General features: G+C 41.8%; 1 protein-coding gene across 8 annotated transcripts in view; it reads right to left on the reverse strand.

Moving 5' to 3' along the window:
* Window positions 1-802: 802 nt before the first annotated feature.
* Window positions 803-21,074, reverse strand: part of ARHGAP40 (Rho GTPase activating protein 40) — a 71,788-nt gene continuing 51,516 nt past the window's right edge. For 6 of the 8 annotated variants that reach the window (XM_050917327.1, XM_050917325.1, XM_050917320.1 and 3 more), the window contains exons 4-15: window positions 16,922-17,000; window positions 15,618-15,778; window positions 14,413-14,578; window positions 13,965-14,056; window positions 13,777-13,854; window positions 13,341-13,500; window positions 11,738-11,820; window positions 10,415-10,621; window positions 9,633-9,773; window positions 7,764-7,924; window positions 6,719-6,774; window positions 803-3,356 (exon numbers count right to left, since the gene is read on the reverse strand). In XM_050917327.1, the coding sequence (XP_050773284.1) occupies window positions 3,250-3,356; window positions 6,719-6,774; window positions 7,764-7,924; window positions 9,633-9,773; window positions 10,415-10,621; window positions 11,738-11,820; window positions 13,341-13,500; window positions 13,777-13,854; window positions 13,965-14,056; window positions 14,413-14,578; window positions 15,618-15,778; window positions 16,922-17,000 (1,491 nt within the window). In that variant the 3' untranslated portion in view covers window positions 803-3,249. The remainder of the gene's footprint in view (window positions 3,357-6,718; window positions 6,775-7,763; window positions 7,925-9,632; window positions 9,774-10,414; window positions 10,622-11,737; window positions 11,821-13,340; window positions 13,501-13,776; window positions 13,855-13,964; window positions 14,057-14,412; window positions 14,579-15,617; window positions 15,779-16,921; window positions 17,001-21,074) is intronic. The other 2 variants (XM_050917321.1, XM_050917322.1) reach the window with 2 other exon arrangements.

Genomic DNA, 21,074 nt, shown 5'->3' on the forward strand with positions numbered 1-21,074 from the left:
GGATTTGGGTCTTGGGGTCCCCAGGGAAGGTTTTTCAGAGGGACCAGAGTGCCCCAAAACACTCTAATTTTTTGGGTGGTGGCAGCAGGTACCAGGTCCAAGCTGGTAACTAAGCTTGGAGGTTTTCATGCTAACCCCCATATTTTGGACGCTAAGGTCCAAATCTGGGACTGGGTTATTACACAAGCACACCTTGTTCACAACGTTCACCAATGCCCTTTGCTTTCATGTATAAAGGGCTGCTATTGTCTCAAAGCACACTATTATACTTGCCAATTTCATGTCAGATTTTCAAAAAAGTGCACAAAACGTCTGTAGTTTGCATGCACAAGCCAGACAGTTGTATCTGCAAATGGATGAGGATAATCTGAATGTTCAGTTAAATTAACTGTGCATGCAAATGAGGCATGCATTTTGTATCCAGATTTGAAAACTTTGAAAAAAAATTAGCCCAAGATGTGGAGTAACTCTCCTACTGATAACTCTAAATCATTACCCCCAGCAATCAATTGATCAGCATTTCCCAACATTCTAAAGCATTCATATCTTGCCATCTCTCTGAACAACGGCGCTGAGGTTGGGAGAAGGGGGAATGCAAAGTCGGCTGCTTATCGGCTTGGGAGGGAGGGAAGGGTCATTTGTTTGTATCTGGTAGGACTGCTCTGCTCCAGTTCCCAATGGAGAGATATTGTAATGACTTATGAAATGTCACTAGACTAGTTTTACATTGAAAACAAACGGAATATATAAATAAAGCCACCTAGGATACTAGCCTATGGGTGAAGAAAAAAAAAAAAAAAAAAAAAAAAAAAGAAAGCCCCATGATCAAGAACTATCAGGAGTGCATCTTACAGTACGAACACCTGTAATAGGAGGGCATGAATGGGCTCATCTACATACTTCTAACTCTCACATTATTCATGAGATGGTCCCCTGGTATCCAAAGATATGACACCATGCAGCAGCAGCTATTACTTTAGAATACTATATTCATGGTTTTGAAAATCTCCACTGTGTTTTTGTTCTTTTCTTTTGCTAATGCTCATAACAATCATTTTGGCCAAGATTTTCGGAAGCGACCAGTAATTTGTGGCCCTTGTGTTTTGAGGGCCCAAACTAAGCGCAGCCTGATTTGCAGGAGTTGTGAAGCATCCTGCCTCTGAAAACCAGGCCCCTCTAAGGTAACGTAAGTAGCCCCTCCCCCCTCCCAAAATTGAGGCACCATAGTCGTTAGCCACTTTTGAACATCTTCACTTACAATTTCAGATTGTTATTTAGGCTCTTTAAAAGAGGATCAAGAGAGTGGAAGAAATGAAAGTAATCATCCCTGAAATCCGTGCATCTGCACATCATAGCTTTAATCTAAAAAACAATCAAAAAACAGACAGACAGACATTCTCATACAGACAACATTTTAAAAAGTCCGCAGCGTAAATACAGGAACGACATCAGGACTAAGAAGAACTAAACAGAATATGGCTCAGCTGTTTCTCAAGCATCTTAATCCTCTCAAAAGAATTTAACTGGGATGGAAAAAGGAAAAGAAATCTATACCTGAAGTGCTCTTATAAGAAATTTTATGATTCTAAGACAGGGAAGAGCAACAGCTAAATATCAGCCTGAGAAAACCGGAAAGAGGATCAATTCAGATGGCAATGGAAACAACTCAATTAGTGAAATAAATAATACTGAGATCGTCTCCAGGGTGGATAAGGATAGGCAGAAGATGACTTTCTGAAGTATACTTGAAGGACAGCCCTGTCTGTGCCACATGAATGTTTAAAATACATTATATTGCCTGCTGGGGGTACAGTTAGACGGATAGTTTTGCTGCACATTCCACATTCTACTAGTGTGTATAGTGGGCTCCCTCATTCTTTAGGGATTTCAGCATCACTGTAAGGACAGTGACACTTGTGAGGTATTCTTCCAGAGCTGCATTCCAGTTTCGATCTTAAGGAAGCCAGTACACAGATGTTCATGCTACCAGACAGGCCGTAACTATTCTGGGCTCTCCCCAAACCCACAGCATGCACACTCCAGAGTCATGGAAGGTTGCATCCAGTGTAAAAGAGCCCAATTCGGTGCTCACAGTAGCCTGAGGGAGTTTGTAGTCAAAGATGATCTCCATACATCACTTAGATTACCTTTACCCTGGCAAGGACTATAAGAAGCTGTGTGGAGCTGTGTCCAGGTCAGACTAAGCCTCACATTAATATTGATTTTGTAGGCTTTAACATATGATCTAACTCACCCAAACCAAGCCCAGTTTGGCCCCTATATCAGGACAGAAGTTCTTTGAAATACAATAATAAAAATTCCTGAAATACTGTTCCAGAATTTCTCCTCTGCCACCTTTTACCCTGGAGGTTTCACAAAGATGATCAAGCAGCAAAACTAGATGCTGGTCTTCCTTTCAGTACTGGAGCACCTCACACCTTGGGTGTATCTATTATGATTTCCACTGTGCATTACCAACAGTACATGTGCAGGGACAGGCAAGCAGCTCCTCCGTGGCATGTCTCTTCTATCAGCTGGTCCCTCTGAGAAGAGCTGATACCAAGTCCATGTTTTTCCGGAAACAATGACTTTCTTGCGTGCAGCTTTAACTGTAGATGTTACATGAAGATTCAAGCCTCTCCTTATATCTGGCTACTCATTACATCCCTCCACAAACAAAACCAAAAGCATCCTAACACTTTTCAGGGAAACCATGAGACTTGAGGAGTGGGGGCAGGGGTGAAAACAAGTCTAGTTCTTCCAGCACTGTACATGTGACACTCAGTGAAAAATCCATGAAACTTAACACATGCAACACAAGGAGACTAGACAGTTGATAGTGCTAGTTGATTTGACCATCTCTCTCCTCCAGAATGAGGACGTGGTCAAAATAAAGAACAATGCAAACCCAAAAGGATTAAGAGACATTCTACCAGGTTCTTGCTCCAGGACAGGTCTCTCCCTCACTTTCTCGGAAGCTCTGCTTGCAGGTGCATTACTAAAAGTATTCACACCTTCTGGATTCTGTGACCTAATGTTGAATTCCATTGGTTACCAACTCTCACATGCTCTCTTTTTTTCAGCCTGCTGTAACTGAAAAAGTAAAAAACATTCCAAACCAACACTGCTTATTTCACTCCAAAGTAACAACTTTCCTCCATTCTGGGACGTCACATTCATTAAGAAAAGTTCTAGCTTTCTGCTCCCGCCCAGAATCTTGAAACAAAAGTATTTTCACTCGTGTTTTCCCTAGAGTATCCGGGGAAAGGACGGATTTTGCCTTATAATCCATTCAGCATGAGGGTTGATGTGGTACAAGTCTAAGAGATATGTATCTGGATCCAGGCAATGTTCACCTGTTGGATAAACACAAATTTTAAAAAGTAGTATTTTGCACCTCAGTCCCATAGCTATTACCTTTTCCTGTGTGTAACACTATTCAAATTACTTTAAATATATATGTATAGCTATTTAGAGCAAACAAGTTCCATAAGTCAGTAATAGCTACCCTTGTTTTTAGAAGTGGACTCATCATGGATCAAGTTTTAAGAAGAACTGGTTTTCATCTGTGAACATGCAATTTTACCCATGTACTTTAGGGGGTGGGATAGCTCAGTGGTTTGACCATTGGCCTGCTAAACCCAGGATTGTGAGTTCAATCCTTGAGGGGGCAATTTAGGGATCTGGGGCAAAACCAGTACTTGATCCTGCTAGTGAAGGTGGGAGACTGGACTCAATGACCTTTCAAGGTCCCTTCCAGTTCTGTGAGATAGGTATATCACTTCAGGACCATTAATGCTTGCAGATATGAGAGAAACAATTCTACCTCCATGCTGGTGATGGGTTTTGCATGTATGAAGTTCTATAACTTGTTTGTGCATTGCTAGAATCTGATCTGAGGCCTCGCCTGCATTAGAAAGTTTTATTGGTATAACAATTTGGTTATGGGTGTGATTTCTTTTACTGAAATAATTATACTTGTAAAAGTCCTAGTGTGAACAGTTATACTGGTATAAAAGTGACTTACCAGTATAATTATTCCCTTTCCCGTACAGGAATAAGCGATATCAAAATTACTGCACCCCACTAGAGGTGTTGTAGCACTGACTATACTGGTGTATTTAAAGCAGTACAACTCTGAGTTTAGAGATGGTCTGAGTGTGCAGGCAGTGGTTTTGAAGAAGTTTAAGCACAGAAATGGGTTACAACCTGATCTTCCCTTTACAAACAGTTTTTAAAATAACGAAATTTCCTTACCTGGGTTACTAATGCTACCTTCGCTTATAAAGATGACAGAATTTGCATTATTTAATTTAGCTTTCACAGTCTACGCTGTTTATTTCATCTTTTTTCAATTAAAAGCCAGATTTGTAATTTTCACGTGTTTCCAGTCAATTTCACTTTCTGGTTCTCATACACTAATGAGTCTTTGGGTTTCATCACGCTCCAATGCAACATTTCAAAAATCAACATCTATTCTTTTTTAAAATCAACCAGAGATCAGATTACCTTTTACTTTCCTTACACAGTTCTTCTGCATATAGAAATGGCAGATGAGAATAGAAGCATTAGGAGCAATGCAGCAATTTATCGACTGTATTAACTACTATAGCCCTGACTCAGCAAGGTAATAAGCACGTGTCTAACGTGAGTATTTTTCATTGAAGTCAATATCATGAGCTTAAAGAAAGGCATATGGTTAAACACTTCACCCTCTAATACTTACATGTGACAATAATTTGTCCTGCCAACTGTTCTGTGTATTTTTAATAAAGAAGTGGCAACTAATAAAAAAAATTAAATTCATTCTAGATCATGAATAATTTCCCCTCGTGTTGTGTGTGTTTAAGTTCTGAGGTAAGTTGACAGTGTCCCTTAGAATAAAGGGTACTTACTGGTCTATCCACCAGCATATGATTTGGTAAAAATTCCTGAACAGACACTCTTGTTGCCAACTTCAGTCACTACAGAGAACCAGCCTACCACCCTCAGTCCTAGCTTTGGCCTTTTATCACAATAAAGGCACCATAACACAGTATTAACATCCAAGAACTTTAGTGCTGGTAAAGACCTTCATACAGATCACTTGCAGCCTTTGGATCTGGTAGAAGGGATTTATTTACTTCTATCAAGCAGGCAGAGTCCCTTGTCTTCTGTTGATACTATAATGGAGAAGTGTTAAAGATAGACCTCTTCTGGTAGATAGAGTTGTTCTCCTGACAATCCTGCAGCTCATTATAGATGGGCATTACAGAAACTCCATCTTTGTGCTTAGTCCATGTTGCCTCACCTCCATGTCCTCTGTACTCATTAGCAGAGACCATCTTTAAAGATTCCTAACACCATAACAAGCCTTATCCGTCCTCACAAGACAAGCAATGACCCAACTAGAACCTTGAATTTGTTGAGCCAGCTGCTATCACGGAAAGACAATCCAAACAGGTTGTTACTAGTTCATTAGTGAGCAGGCCTTCCAGCAGCATTAGCCTTCTCCTTTAACAGATGATGATATTGTACATAGTATTATGGCACAGGTTCATTTTACTAATGCTGCAGTCTCAGTCTTTAAACAGGATGAGGTGTACAATGGAGATGGACTCAAGAATAAAGCTGGGTTTGGTTAGAAAACCTGTATATGAATTAGACAATGGCAGAGGATGGAAAGGCTTTGCTCTGGATGTCTGCGTAACTCAGGGTTAAAACCACAAGCAAGTTCTGCAGGTCATTCAGAATTAGTGCCAGAAAAGCCTTTGTATCACCATGAAAAGTAGATGGCACGTACTGTGATGGGACAAGGCCAGATGGCTACAGTAAAGTACTGAGAAACAGGTATGTTAGCCCCAGGCTAAACAAATCCCTAGTACCCTGGTAACCAAATGGCAGTTGCTCCAGGTTAATCAAGGGACCTGGGGCCAATTAAGATCTTTCTAGAAGGCAGTGGAGATAGCTACTTTAATTAGAACACCTGCAGCCAATCAAGGCAGGCTAATCAGGGCACCTGGGTTTAAAAAGGAGCTCACTCCAGTAAGGCAGGGAGGAGCCAGAGGAGAAGGAGTGTGGGTGTGTGAGGAGCTGGGAGCAAGAGGGCGAGGAGCTGAGAGTGAGAGAGTGTACTGCTGGAGGATTGAGGAGGAGAAGCATTATTCTCCTCCTCAGGTTCCACAAGAGGGGAAGATCACTGAGGTGAACAAATCCGCCAATAAGCGCAGGACCCACCAAGGCAGAGGAGGAACTTTGTCACAGTACCTAGTTCTGCTGCATTTCAGAGAAGTTCGTTTAGAAAGTGTAACTATTTTAGGGTCACATTTTAAAGAGATCTCTACTGTAGGCACCTGCACCAAGTGGACCAATTTTAAGAAGAGTTCAGCACCCACAAGTTCCCATTGTTCCAAATGGCCTTGTTCTCAAGGGGAGCTGACCACAACTTTGGAATGTCTAGGCTTTAACACCGTTTATTGGGCCCATTTTTAAAATAACTCCTCTATCTATCAAGCTGGTTTGCCTGGATAACCACTTCAAGGCCTCTATAAACAGCTTAAGTGGCAGAGGATTTCATATGGATCCTGTGTACTTGAGTGAATTTCACCCCTGGGGAGTACAGTTTGCTCCATCTCTATCAGAACCCTTTCCCGCAGTCAGACTTTCCTTTCTTAATTCCCCACTAATACCCCAACACCAAGAAGAGATCTGTAGCTATTCAGCATCCAATCGGACATACTTATATTGCCGCCTACTTCATAGAGGAGCAGGTTCATCGACTCGACAGCACCATTACTGCAGGAGACAAAGAAGAAACATAACATTGTAATTGGACTTTGTACAAGCCAGGCCAGAACAATCACATCCAGCTCAGCAGTTCATGTTTCTAAGGCCAGCAGGGGTAAGAGAAGCTACAGGGCATAGGGCAGTAGACTCCCCTCACTCTCTAGGAGTGCAACTCTTGAAAAGATCACTCAAGAATCAAGACTGAAGCAAGGGACATTCTTCACTGCTACGAGACCCACAAAGGAATGGCAATGACTTGCTTCTCAGACAGAAGATAAAAGGCACAAAAATCAATGTCTATCGGCAGCGTTCACCTTGGACCAACAGCCTATTTGAGCAGCACTCGTCTGTGTAAGGAACGCTGTAGCAGCCTTTGGCAGGGAAGGCAGCTGGCCATTGGGATATTAGTGCTAATGCTTTCCAGTCTAATGTGACACTTTGATTGCTTTCTCTCCTGCTCTCCTAAGCCTGGACATACTCTGCCTAGGGATGTGGTGCAAGAGATGCATCAGTGTGTACTTCCTGAAAACACTGCCAGATACAAGCAACTGTCTGGATTAGCACAAAGGGTGATATTTTGGCTGCTAAGTAAAGCTGACATCACCTCTCCTGGTTTACTGCAAACTTCAAAAGGGAAGCCAATAAGGGTTTCCCCCCCTCCTTTCCCCTCCCAAAGGGCATCCACTCCTCCTCCCCAAGAGGATTTTGCACATATTGTTACAGTTCACCTGCTCGCTATCACCCAGAGGGCAGCAGACCAACAACTGCTCCACATCCCCAAAAGCCCATACGATGATGCAGTCACAATTTAAAGGGAGATGAGGGTTTCCTCTTCCCCCTCCCAAACACACTTCAAAAGGTTTAAAACAGCAAACCAGAGTCACTGAATGTAGTCACTATATAACCTCTCTCCCCTTGCCAGTCTCCCACCCCTGCTAGAGAAAACATATGGAAACTGGACTACTCTGTCTGCTTATAACGAAGAAAGAGCCTTTTACCGTTTGATGAGGCTGACTTTGTTGACAACACTCCAGCCATTCTGACTGAGGTGTTTCTGAAACTGCCTCAGGACATCAGCAGCTTTGGTTCCATTGTTCAGATGAACCTCCAGTGAATCCTTCAGTAACAGAGATGCCTGTATTTTCACTGTCTTGGAAGGCTAAAAATAGAGGGGGGGGGGAATGGTTTTAAAAGAAACATACTGACAATTTAGAACAAGAGAGATGCCAGTTTTCTAAATTGAGGTGGGAAATCACGTACAAGTACAAATCCAATGGCCCATTGATGGGATTTATACCAGGTTGAGATGTGAAAATACAGAACTGTCTAAAAGCGGTGAAGACTAAAGAGATCGACTTCTGTTTTAATACTGTAGCCAAGGATGGAATTGTTGGTCTTGGATAGAATTTGGAATAGAATTAAGTGTGGGTGCCCTCTGGTGGTCATGAAGGGTCTGTAAAAGCAGCAAAGAATCCTGTGGCACCTTACAGACTAACAGACGTTTTGCCACAGGATTCTTTGCTGCTTTTACAGATCCAGACTAACACGGCTACCCTCTGATACATGAAGGGTCTGGGCATTAAAGCTGGTATAGAAACTTTGACATAGCTAAAACAGTCAGTTCCACTGAAATGGAAAAGCTTAGTGAAATTGGGTTGATTTTGCCTGAATTTCATTTTAGAAGAAAAACTGAAAAGGAGGGGTTCTGAAAGCACTGAAATGCCCCACTGCAGCATTTTCCAAACAAAATATTTTGATTTTTTTAAAAAAAAAATCAAGTTTTGGTTCTAATGAGAACAAAAGCAAAAATTTCAGTCTCAAAATCCTTCATAAAAACTGAACTTCCGTTCTCTGCTCAGTCCTTTAAAAGTTTTATAATGGATGTCCCAAAGCACACAGTTCTTCCTGCTTAAATTATACCTGTTTGCTCCATATTGGATGGATAAGTTGCCAACTCTATAAAGCAGCAGCTTTTCAATAGCGATAACATGCATTGCATAATGTAGGATTTGAGAGTGACCCGTCCCTTTTGTTTAATTGATTTGTGGTTTCTAATTGTTTAATAGTAAAAACCAAAATTTGCAAGTACACCTCAGTCTGTACATCGCTTCCTAACTTTGGCATATTTTTTTTAAAAGGAAAAAGAGAGGCTCCCATTTATTAACTGTTGTTTTAAACAATTTGGATAGGGTCTGTTAGCACCCTTGGGAAAGGAAGTGGTACGGAAACAAGTGCAGTGAATCACTATTATTATTTGTGATATCTCACTGCCTACGTGCCCTAGTCATGGACCTACTGTTTGCTAATATCCAGCACCACTGCATGTACCTTTACTCATTAACACTGGTGTCATGCAACCCTACTGATCAGAACAAGTGTTTGGAAGCACAAAAGTAGGGCAGGAGAGACAGACAGACAGGTACCTGAAGGCTGCTGCCCTCATCTCTAAGTTTCTAGGATTTCTAGCTGGCACATGTAATAAAAGCCAGTGTGTATCAGTAAGATAAGCCAGTATGTCCATTATGAGCACACAGAGCCAGATCCTCAATTGTGTCAAATTTACACTCGGTACAGCTAAGACAAGATTCGACTGCCAACATTTCAGATTTCCCTCCTCACACACACGCCTGAGAGCACATGGCATCTAGGGCAGAGCATTTGCACAGTTTAGTGAGGGAAATGGGGGTGTTTTGCTGCAAGCCAGTGAGACGAATTTTCGAGGAGTTTGTTGTGATGTTTTTGTCTGTTTCTCTTTAATTTTTGTTTAAAGAGAATTTAACCCCCTGGCATATACTCATCATTCATGCGGGGACCTTTAATGGGAAATCTTCATTCAACCCCATCCTCAGAGGTTTCAGCTTACTTACTTCTGCCTGGTTCTTCTCCACTTTGTCCTTGTCTGTGTGAATCTTCCGTAGCAAGTTTTTGATCCGTTTGTCGTAGAACTGGTACCTCCGGCTGCTGCTCTCATTCAGTTTTCTCACTTGAGCTACCAGAAAAGAGGAAATCTAAGGGAAATAAAAACAAACCAATAAACAGACCCATGGAGATGGATGTGTGGATGGATACTTTCAAGGACTAGACAGTCATTCTATAAAGATGCTCGGAAAGCACTGGGCTCCAATATACGTTGACAGTTACACTGGCACATGCGTAAGTTTTTCCTACATTGAAGAGTTGATGGGGTTAAGGAGAACATGGTGAATGTGGAGTGGCACATCCCCACCCACTTTCAACCCTGAGGAAGTGGAATGCCTCCTAGGGCATCTGCAGAAATTTCCTCTTGCAATGTCCACTGCTCTTTAGGGGACTTTTGGTGGGGCTTTGTTTCTTTTTTAAAAAGGGAAGATTTGTGGCTTTGTGCATATCACATCCACAGGCAAGGTCACCTGCAGAGAAATCAGTGAGACTTTCGAAGATTTCTATTGTAAACAGGAAAAAGCCCTTAAAAACAACCTTCTGTAGACATAATATTTTGCCTATGTGCCTTCAAAACAGCAAAGACAACAAGAGAGTTTAGCCAAATAACTTTTGTCTACAGAGTTCTATTTTGTTTAAGATCTCCAGGATTATCTCATTCTTCTGAGTTATAGCCCAGTCTGGTTAATGCACAGGTTGCTATCACCCAACAGTCAGCCATGTGACTTACAGTCCAAAGCAAGTCTTGGTAATGGATCATCATCCGCACAACATCGGCTGCCCCCTCTGCCAGCTGCTTCTCCTTCCCTTCTGGGATCTTATTTGCCAGTCCTTTATGCATGAAGAGATTCGGAGCGATGACTGTGGAAACATTCCAGAGATTCATTTTGTTCTTTTTCTCCCTAGCAACCACTTTACTGAGAAATTCCAGCAGAGCCTGAAAGAAGGAGAAAGACGTGTTTTCAAGACATCTGTGCACAGTTCAGCAAACCTGACTGGGCAAGTGTTGGGTGGCTTAGTTGGTTAATGTCAATAGCTTTTCATTTCTGGAGATCTGAATGCAAATCACAGGTGTAAGTGGGCTTGGTGGTCAGGTCCTAGCATTAAGGAGGTCATCAATTAGTTGTACCAAGCTGTGGTGGTGGCTCTTGGGGCATCAAATCCATAAGTCAGGAAAGATTTGCACAAGGCAGGCAAGGTCTTCTTCCCTGACTCGTGGCAGGCTGCATCCTTTGGAATTCACTCTGAATTTCAGATTCCAAAGACCCCTCAAAATTCAAAGCTTCGCTCAGACAAAACAGACAAGAGTCTCCTGTTTCTACCCAAAACCATAAGCCATCCAAGCTGCCTCAGAACACTTGATCTTTGACCAACTGAGTCGGAGGTTTAAAGTTACAATAGTTCTGCAGGACTATGCAGATATAGCACTTCGATCATCTGGAGGCGGCACTATCGAGAGACTTGGGAGATACTTGTGGGAATTAAAGACGTGGTTTCTACAGTAATCCTGACACCTGGGTCCCCAAACTGCTAGTGAACAAAAGTCCTGCACTGCCACAGAAACAACATTCTCTTGTTCAAAATTAGCTACAAAGGTGAGAAAGGGATTTTAATCCAGTCTGATCTGTAGAGGGCAGAAAGTTAGAACTTCTGCAGCACTTTTTTTTTCTACATTTTAAACAATTATTATATAAGAATCACAAAGATCAGCTGCATCTTGGTATCCAAGAGCTAAGGAGACTTTGGTCAATGGCTATTCTAACAGGAAAAGCCAGATTTTCAAACATGGGCATAAAATATACCCTGACAAGGCATAACTCCTGCTGCTCCTGCATTTGCATGCATAAACTTGGCAATCTCACTGAACTGACACAGGAGTTTGTTTGGCCCCAGGCATCCACACCTAGACCAGTTAATGGAGTTGATGCGAGATCAAAAGAATAAGTCCAGATTGCTTATACCTCTCTCTACATGAGGTATTAAGACATAGGTTCTCTGGAAGGATTCACATTTTCTCACACAACTAACTGATACAGTAGAAGGTGGTTATTACCTTTAGGGTGTTTCTATTGGGCTCTGGCAAAATCAGGATAAGCAGGTTGAGAGCTTGCAATCTCTGCTTCAGATCTGGGATATCTACAGTAGGGAGAATGTACTGTGTCCCATCAAACAGTAAAAGCATACATGCAAAATAATCTGAGTCTTGTTAAACATCTAAATCCACCTGACTCCCACATGGAATCAGAGCTCTGAACATGCTGGCGCCCTATTGTGAAACACATACCACTAATATGGGCAAAACGCAGGGGTAAAACTTTCCAAAGCACTCAAGTGATTTAGGGCTTGTCTACAAGGTACTCCATTCTGGATTATGAGGGTGTGAACTGTAGAACGCTTTAAGTGCCCTGTATTTAGTTTGCTTCAGTAGGTCTACAAACGGCAGTTAGAGTGTTCTACAGTTCACACCCCCAAAGTCCAAACTGCAGCACCATGTAGACTAGCCCTTAAAAGCCTGAATCCTACTGACTCTCGATGAAACTTCAGAGCTTATGTCACTTTTCAAAAATGGCAATTAGTTTCCAAAGTCTGAGTGTAAATTTTTCCAATGAACCTCAGTACATTATTTCGATTCTAGGATAGGCACTACAGAAACGTGAGAGGGTTTTACAACAACTTAATTGAGCTCACAGCATCCCTGTGAACAGACAGATTATAACCATTTCAGAGATGGATCAACAGAAGCACTGAGGTTGCGATTTGCTTTAATTAAAATAGCAACTCTGTGGCAAAGCCACTTGCAGCACCCAAGAAATCAGATTCCTAGAATGGGCTCCAACCCCTACTCCATATTTTCTCCAGAGTCAGAGAGACTATAAATACAGAAAAAGTAGGGAACAAATGAGTTTTGTTCGACAGTATTAATAAAAATAAATTTAATAATGCATTTATGTTCCACTACAGCTGCAGGACTTAAAAAATACACTACACTAGATGGACTGAAAAGTGAACTGGTTCCACATTCGTCTATGTTTATAGCAGCAACAAGATTTGAAACAAAAGCCATGTTTTATTCTGAGAACCAGAAAGGAAAAAAAGGGTGGGGGGGGGGAAGTGTCTGTGCATGGTCTTGTCCAGAGGTGTGCAATCCATGTGTTAAGGCAGGCTAGGGAGGAAGCATCGTGATTCAATGGGGGGGGGGGGGAGGGCGCAAAGGACTGGGATTCAGGAGAGCTGGTTTCTATTCCTGGTTCTGCCACTGACCTACTACTGTCTGACCTACTACTCTCTGTGCCTCTATTTTCCCTCCCATCCTTTATCGGTCTTATCTTAGATGATAATTTTTACCATATGTTTGTACCATGACTAGTACAACAGGGCCCTGATCTGAATTGTGGCCCCTACACCAGAAATAAATAATGCTATTTGAGATACTTGAGTGCCATGCAAACGACTTTCGTACACTATTGGAAATAAGAAAGAATCGAGTGTTTTCAGCACACTGGGTGCGGTGTCCGTATTTATTTGACTGATCCTAGTTCACATCTGTCTAGAACACAAAAGTTTATGTGGCACATATCAAATAGGAGATCACAAGACCAACAGAACTTTGAATAAACCAAGGCTGCTAAGGCCAGGCTGCTTGGAAAAGGACTCACTTTGCACAGCAGCGAAAGCCGGTAGATACTCAGCTGTCAATAGAGGGGTGGGCAGCTCTCGAATGAACCTCTTCAGTAAGCCAGACACATCGTTCTGGCGGACCTCATCCCAGTGGAACAGGCCGGTATAGAAGTCACTTTCCAGCTTTTCCTCCAGGCTCTGTATGAGAAGGAAATACCCCATCACTCTCACTAAAACAGAATGGGAATCCAACGGGGGGGCCGAATCTTGCACAGGGCAACCTCTCAACAATGAAGACACTGCAGAGTGCTTCACAACGTAGACTTACTAGCAGGCTCCCCAGCAGTGAGTTTTCCCTGTTGTGTTGGCACGGTGAGTGGGGATAATTTTAAATAAGGCTGATATCATACATCAGGCTCATGCAACATGATCACTTGACATGTGTACTTTAGAGTATTACCGAAACAACTGTACCTTAATCCTGGTCTGGGACCCAGAAACTCTCAGGATGCCTTCAGTGTCAAGCCCTTTCTTTTCCAAACATGACAGCAACTACAAGGGAAACAGAAAGCTCTCAGGTACAGATCTGAAGGCAGCTGTTCCAGCTTATGATTCAAGGCCAAGGAGCTATCACATGCAAGTGAACTCTGAAGGTAACTTACTGCTTGGAGAATCAGAGGGACCTTGGTGTTGGGGATGAGTTTTTGGTCATTTTCCAACAAAGTGCTGAGTGGAACTCCAAAGAGTCGATTCTCTGCATTAAGGACAATACATGTTGTAATTCTTTACTACGGTTATACACCAAAGGGGCATTTCTTCTATTGCAACCAAGAACTACACTTTATCAATAGCCAAGTTGTTGGAGGAAAGAGAGGAACAGAAGCTACAACAGTAGTTAGCAGAGCAAGGGTATAGGGGAGACCCATAGAAAGCAGCAGTGAGAAACATGGACCCTGTTCTGATCTCAAGTGACCACTGTGCAAGTCTGGCATATCTCGATAGTCTTTAGTCTGGATTTATGTTTATTAGACTGAGGGAGTCTGCAATGAAGTCTAGCGTTACCGAGACCCATTGTCCAGCTTTGATCACAAGAACTGAGATAGAACTGACCTTTTGCCTTCTGTTTGGCTGCCTTGTTCCTCTTTAACTCCAAGCCCAGGATGTCGCAGAGAGCTGTCAGCTCAATCAGGGCCAATGTGGGGATCTTCTTCATGTCCTGTGAAGATAAGTCTCCTATCCGGGTCACTCCCAGCCTGCCCTTGGGAATCTTAAACTGCTAGGGAGAAAGAATAGAAGAAAGTTTGTAAGGTTTGAGGCAGATAATTCTGTTGATTTTCTTGTGTGTCTTGAATTCCTTTGTGTCCCTACAACTTCCTTCCATCACTCTTATGGCTGTAATTCTGCCTCTCACCAGCCACAAACCACTGCCCAGGAATACCACAGCTTCTGCTTCACCTCCAGGGACGTTCTTATCCAGGCATTCACCGCCTCTTGTCTCCACTATTGCAATCACCTTCTCTGCTGTTTCCCCAGAGTCCTAAACTGCAGGTTTCCTAGCAGCTGTAAAGTTTCATGCTGCAGCCTGCTTTGCACCCAGAGCTCTCAATAGTGTAGCAGAATGGATTGAATGCAGTAGCTCAGCTTCCTGTTGCGTCAAAATGCATCACCACCAGTTTGGATGGGACTCAAATCAGATTAGTTTCAGGGTGGATGCATACAAGACATGCTGATAATTTAAATAAATGCTAAGTGTGTTTTAAATAAATAAGGGGATTTGTTATGCTCCGGAAGAGCTCACTTCCTTCAGCATTGCTTTTCCTTGATTGTTGCCTTATTTGCGATCCCAATTTTGTCAGGCAAATTCAGTACACAAGACCATCCCCACCCACTGCAGCATTTAGAAAGGGGCCCAATAGCTTCATTCAGCTTTGACAGAGTCTCTTTTCCTATGCAAGTCAAAATTCCCCAACATGATACCTTGGGTCTGGTTATTATCCTTCCTCTAATGTACAGTGAAAAGAGGAAACGCAAGTGTCCCAGACACCAACAATGCAGAACTGTAGTTGTTATGTCAGCCAAGATTTGGTGCAGAGGTACCTCCTTTCCCGACTTCTACCACACAGTTCCTTTTATTTATCATTGCATTACAAGCACACAAACTCCCACATTCACATGTACACAGTTCTGCTATGCTTACCCAGAAGTCTAACCTATTTAATACCCTGAAAACACAAAATGAACTAAGTTCCCAAGGCTCTCTCTATAAGAGCGGAACTCAACAGGTTCCGAGGGTAGAAGTGCCTTAAAGCCCTTACAGTCAGGGCGCTCTCATCCTTTATCTTCCTAGGCTCCCGTAGAAATGATCCCTTGAGCAAAATGGCTGCTTGCTCCGAGTAGGCAATGTCAGTACAGAATATCTCCTCTTTTCCAGGGCTTCTGAGCATGCAAGAAAAATCCTGGAGTCCTCTTGAATCTGCTATGGATAGAAGAATCTTAGTTGAGGAAGTTTGGAAAGCAAAGAGGATCCATGGGCAAACTAACCTAGGAATGCGTATTAAAGTGCAAGACTTGTGGAGCCACCATAAACAAGTAACATCCATGGGTATTTGAGCTGGGCAAGGTTTGTTAGCACACAGTATTATGTCCATGTTCAACACGGCAGACTGGCTTAAAGTCATAGTATTATAGCTACAATCTACCAGGTCAGTGACACGCAAAATGTCTAAGATGACCTTGAAATGAATGAATGTCTAGATGGACAACTTCTTAAATAAGACACACAATTGATTTTGGTATGATAGCATGTGTTAATCTCTAATATTTTCATAATCTGTAGCAACTACCCAAGTCCGTAATGACGTGATACTACTCCACAAACTCTATCCTCTAAAAAACCTAACACCACATAACACTATTTGAGCATTGGGGCAGATCAGGCAAATCCAGGACAGATGAAATGTTTGGGTTAAAAATCTAGGCAAATGCTCTGCTGTTACCGGATGGCACTGGACCTAGATATTGTAGTACACAGGATATGTGTTACAAAAAGATAATATACTCTTCTCAGAAACTTTAATACTGGAGGCAAAGCTGTTTAAGAACTTAGATTAGAAACATGTCCCTCCTGGATTTTTAGCCCTACCTAGGAATTTCCTTGCTGTAGGAGATGATAAACAAAAGGTCAACACATGTATGTAGTTGCACATTATCTGAATATTGTGTTTGCCAGATTGACTCCAAAGTCAGTTACTAATTGAAAGTGTAAACAAGCGCTGAACTTCCTGACTTTTTTTTAAACCAAGGATCTATTAGGAAAACCCGAAACTTGAACAGTTCTAAGCCTTGGCCTTTGCATATGTGAAAAGAGAGAGAAATTAAATAGTGTGAATTACATCTCACGTGTATGTTTTAATCCCTTATAAAGAGAAGAGATTTGGATGGAAGTGGTGCAGGTACAGCTCTTAGTTTTTCATTGCTGCTAAAGAGGGCGGAGGGATATTTGCTTGTGTTTTTATATTGTGAAAAGGAGCTGATCATAGATGCTCTGTTCCCAAAACATGCTCCCTTCCTAAACCTCAATGACACACTGTAAGTTTACAATACAGTAAAACTGCCTTACATTTCTGAGTGCAGTTTGAAGTCTCCACACTGTGCTGAGACCAATCCTTGTCAGACTCCTCCGTCTCCACTACCTTCTCCTAGAAAAAAGGATGGAACATAATATGCCACATGCAGAGCAGATCAGCGGCCAACATGGGGCATCCTTGTTTTGGTAAAAATTACCATGTCAAACTATCTTGCTCTCTAGCACTGAAGAGCTATAACAATGCCATTCAGTTGAGTTGAAATCTGCAAGGTCTGCCATGGATGCGACAATCACTTAAAGAACTGCTATGAAATAAAATACTTCACAAACCCCAATGTACATGTCTTTGTTTTATAGTATCTATAGCTTACTTTCTTCTGCAGCAGAGCCTGTAATTAGCACTCCTCTCCCTGCCCCTCCCTCCATAACCCGTACACTCACACCATTGTTAAATCACCAATTCTTACTCTTTCATAGCTTCAGGTGTCAATGGACATATGCAGAGAAGTCTCATTGGCCCCATTTTATACAGTAGTTTAAGTGTTCTAACGGACTGTCAAAATGCAACAATCAGCAGTCAGTTTTCATTCAAATAGTTCCTGTGACATCCACCCACAGCATGATCCATCCATGGAATGGTGGCCTTTGAGAAGTCACTTTCTTCAATTATATGCCATTTAGCTACATGGATGAAAAGGCACTAAAACAGACTAAGCACCATGTTTCCTTTTTGTCTGCTTTACAACACATTTCTTTGCCACAAGTCATATAGGTCCCTGAAGTGCCATGTGTCTAAAAGATCAGTGTAATCCAGACATCGCCGAAGGACATGCTGACAAAAATCCCATGGTCAACAAAGCTGGCTGTGAAACAGGAAAAGGAATATTTTCATTCAAGTTTTTTGCCTCAAACACTTTAATTAAGACTTTCTGACTAGCTCCAATTGCAACCTTACTGTCCAGTAAACCTGGCAATAAAGAATAAGGAACCTATGCTGAGCCACTGCAAATAAGTAAAATCATCCAGGTGCAGAGAAAGATTTTACTTCTTTTCTTCAACAAAACACACGACTGATTAACCTTGTGTATAGCTGGCCCAGTGACTTAGCAACTATAGTCCTGTACCTAACAAGCACACAGCTTGATGTCAGAGCACCATGGTCCTTTCCAGCCTGGCATGCCTGTTCTGTGAACAACAATGTGGGTGCATCCACATGTGTGAAAAGCTATGCTAGAAAAGCAAGTCATTTTGAGGACTAAAAATGCTGCTTCAGAGATGCAAATAGGAGGTCAAGGCAGACTGCAATGTCACACACACACACACACACACACACACACACACACACACACACCCCACAACACTGTTAGAGAACTCAGATAAGGAAATGTTGTCATTGTGAAGGAAATTAAGAGTCCCTGCTGATTTTGATACATTGGAGTGCTAGTGGTTCCTTCATAGGCCCTGAACCTGCCCCTATTGAAGTCAACAGCTGTACTCTCACTGACTGCAAAACTGCAGGATAACTCTCACCGTTGACATAACTATTGGGCATAATACTTTCCTTAGCTCAAATGTGGCACCTAGAAGAACAGCATCAGAAACAGGAGGAAATGTGCACCTAAAGGGGAACAGGAATATGGGCGAGGGTCTGATCATAGGACTAGGTTTTCAATTGTTATCCTCTGTCTCTTGCACTGACTTTTTTCTGAGCGAGAAAGTTTTGTGATCAAGGCAGTGGACTAGGACTCAGGGGATCTGGGTTCAAAACTCAGGATGCAGTGAACTTCCTATGTGCCTGTCAAAAAAAAAATCAGATTACCTCTGGATGCCTCAGTTTTCTCATCTGTAAAGTGGGAATAACATTCAACCACCACACAAAGGGATATTGTGATCGCTCATGTTTGTGGAAGTACCAGGAAGGTAAGACATGCTAAGTATATTTGTTTGTATAGGGCTCTCATAATCTTCAGCAGAAAAAAACCCATACTTGCATTGGAGGGCACAAGTTGGCTCAGCATTCAAGATGTTCTGTGAAAAAAAAAAAAACAAAAAAACAAAAACAAAAAAACTCGCCTGCTCCAAAGCCTACTGAAATCAATGGGACTCTGGATCAGGTCTGTAAAAAGGTACCAATCAACACATTATGCAGGTTGTTTATGATCCCAGAGCATTAAAATAGGAAGAATTAAACATTACAAATAAATACATTGATTGCTCTTTAATGACCCGAATTAAGAATCTGGTATTTCCCTTGCAATGGAGGAGAGTATTGCAACACTCAGAGAGAACAGATTAATTGCCGTTTTTATTTTAAGTGCTTATGATGTCATCTTCCTTTCCAATAAAGGGAAAGACAACTCAGGAATATGGAATTCAGGTCTTGGCAAGTCAGTAAAAGAGGAACAAGTTTTCAAACAGCTAGCTTTAAAATAAATGTATTTGCAGTTCTTAACTTTGCTCACCCTGTCCAGTACATTCTGCTAATGATTGGGGATCGTAAACACATGACTGCAAAGCTTTGAAGTCCAACAATACTGAGACAGAGAAAACATGAATAATTTCAATGGCTCTAACCAGAGCCTGTAAAATGGTGTCTAGAAATCTGGTTTACAGCTAAAAATGAGATGGAACATTCTGTTTTCTTATCAAGTTAAAAGCTATTTAAATAAGCAGGTTTGGTATCTTTGAATGTGCACACAGTATACCAAGTATTTTAAAGCAAGAAGCTGGATCTCAGTTGCATGGATTATCAAATGCAAATATTAGCAATGTATCAAATGCACACAGGAGACTGATCTTTACAAGCTCGGCAAATTCTTTAGGAGCAATGGAAAATGGAATAGATTTCAGAAGAGCCAAAGGGATCACATTACATTTGTTGCTGGTAAGTCAAAACTAAAACATTGAGCACTAAATTTTCAGACAAGCAACTAGATTGTGCCCTGGGGTTCAAACAGTTACTGTAGCTCCACGTAGGGTAACCAGTCATCGTGATACTAGGGGCTTTATCTTATATATGCAGCTTTACCCTCCCACCTCCCCACCCCCAAAAAAAGTGTCCCAATTTTTCCCACACTTGCTATCTGGTCACCCTAGTTGCATGTGCAAAATCACTACATGTGTGCTGTTACCTACTTGTGCATGAACAAGAACAGTCTGCACTTATACAGGATTATTCATAACCCTATCTCCGTGCAATTAAGCATGCTAGAATTATCTAAATCTAAGAACAGTGAGAAAGCTACAACTAACATCTGCCACTGGTTTCCGGCCTTATATTATGGAGACACTAGTTTATTTTTCCAGCATGTATTTAAACAATCATTTATACTATTAGTGTGTTCAACTGAAACCTATCAGAAAGGTCATCTGGAGAAGTATGAAGGAACAGCTCATTCCTGCAAAAGGTCTGAGTTATAAGGATGACACCAGGCTAGGCTCAGCTTGTATAAATGAGTATTCCAAATTTTTAAAAGGCACCACCAAGTGGAAAGGAAGGAATTGAGCAACTTCTATTTTATAAGCTCCCTGGGTGAATTCACTAGCAAGTCCACTTTCCAGGGCTCATAATGAGGTAGGTTTAAGAACTGTGTTATCCTGCCTAATGCTTGTTTAATAAGACTGATACTATTAAGTCTCTGAAGGTAAATTAATTAGAAGAGAGCAATTAATCCACATGTTCCACTTTAATGGGAATAAGTTCAGGAACATGTTAAACAGGGCCTGCATTATGATCCATTCTCTCACTCCTGACTAGGCACTGGCCCCAAACTCCATAGCAAATTGTGAATTAATACCTCTTTTTCCTACCCTTTGTGTCCATGTTGTCAGCTTAGACTCTCAGCTCTCTGAGGACTGTGTACACGCATACATTGGGGCCATGATCTCTGCTGCGGCCTCTAAGTGCTTTTGGAATACAAATAAAATACTAATGTTTTTGTGTGTCATACATGGAACAACGTCATGTGAATTCACATCTGGCCAACACAGTTAACAAGTTGTCACTGGTGCTGCAAGCTGTGGAAAGCGGTTCTTTCTCCAATACATAGGTGACAAATATCGAACATCACAAAGATCCCCACCACAAAGAACATTAACCAAGATGCTTGTTGGCAGTCTGCAGGAAGGCTATGGACATTGAAACAGCCCCTCACTGCAAGAAGCGTTAAGGCATATTGGCAGAAGA

This window comes from Gopherus flavomarginatus, chromosome 11, assembly GCF_025201925.1.
Source record: "Gopherus flavomarginatus isolate rGopFla2 chromosome 11, rGopFla2.mat.asm, whole genome shotgun sequence".
Classification (NCBI taxonomy): Eukaryota; Metazoa; Chordata; order Testudines; family Testudinidae; genus Gopherus; species Gopherus flavomarginatus.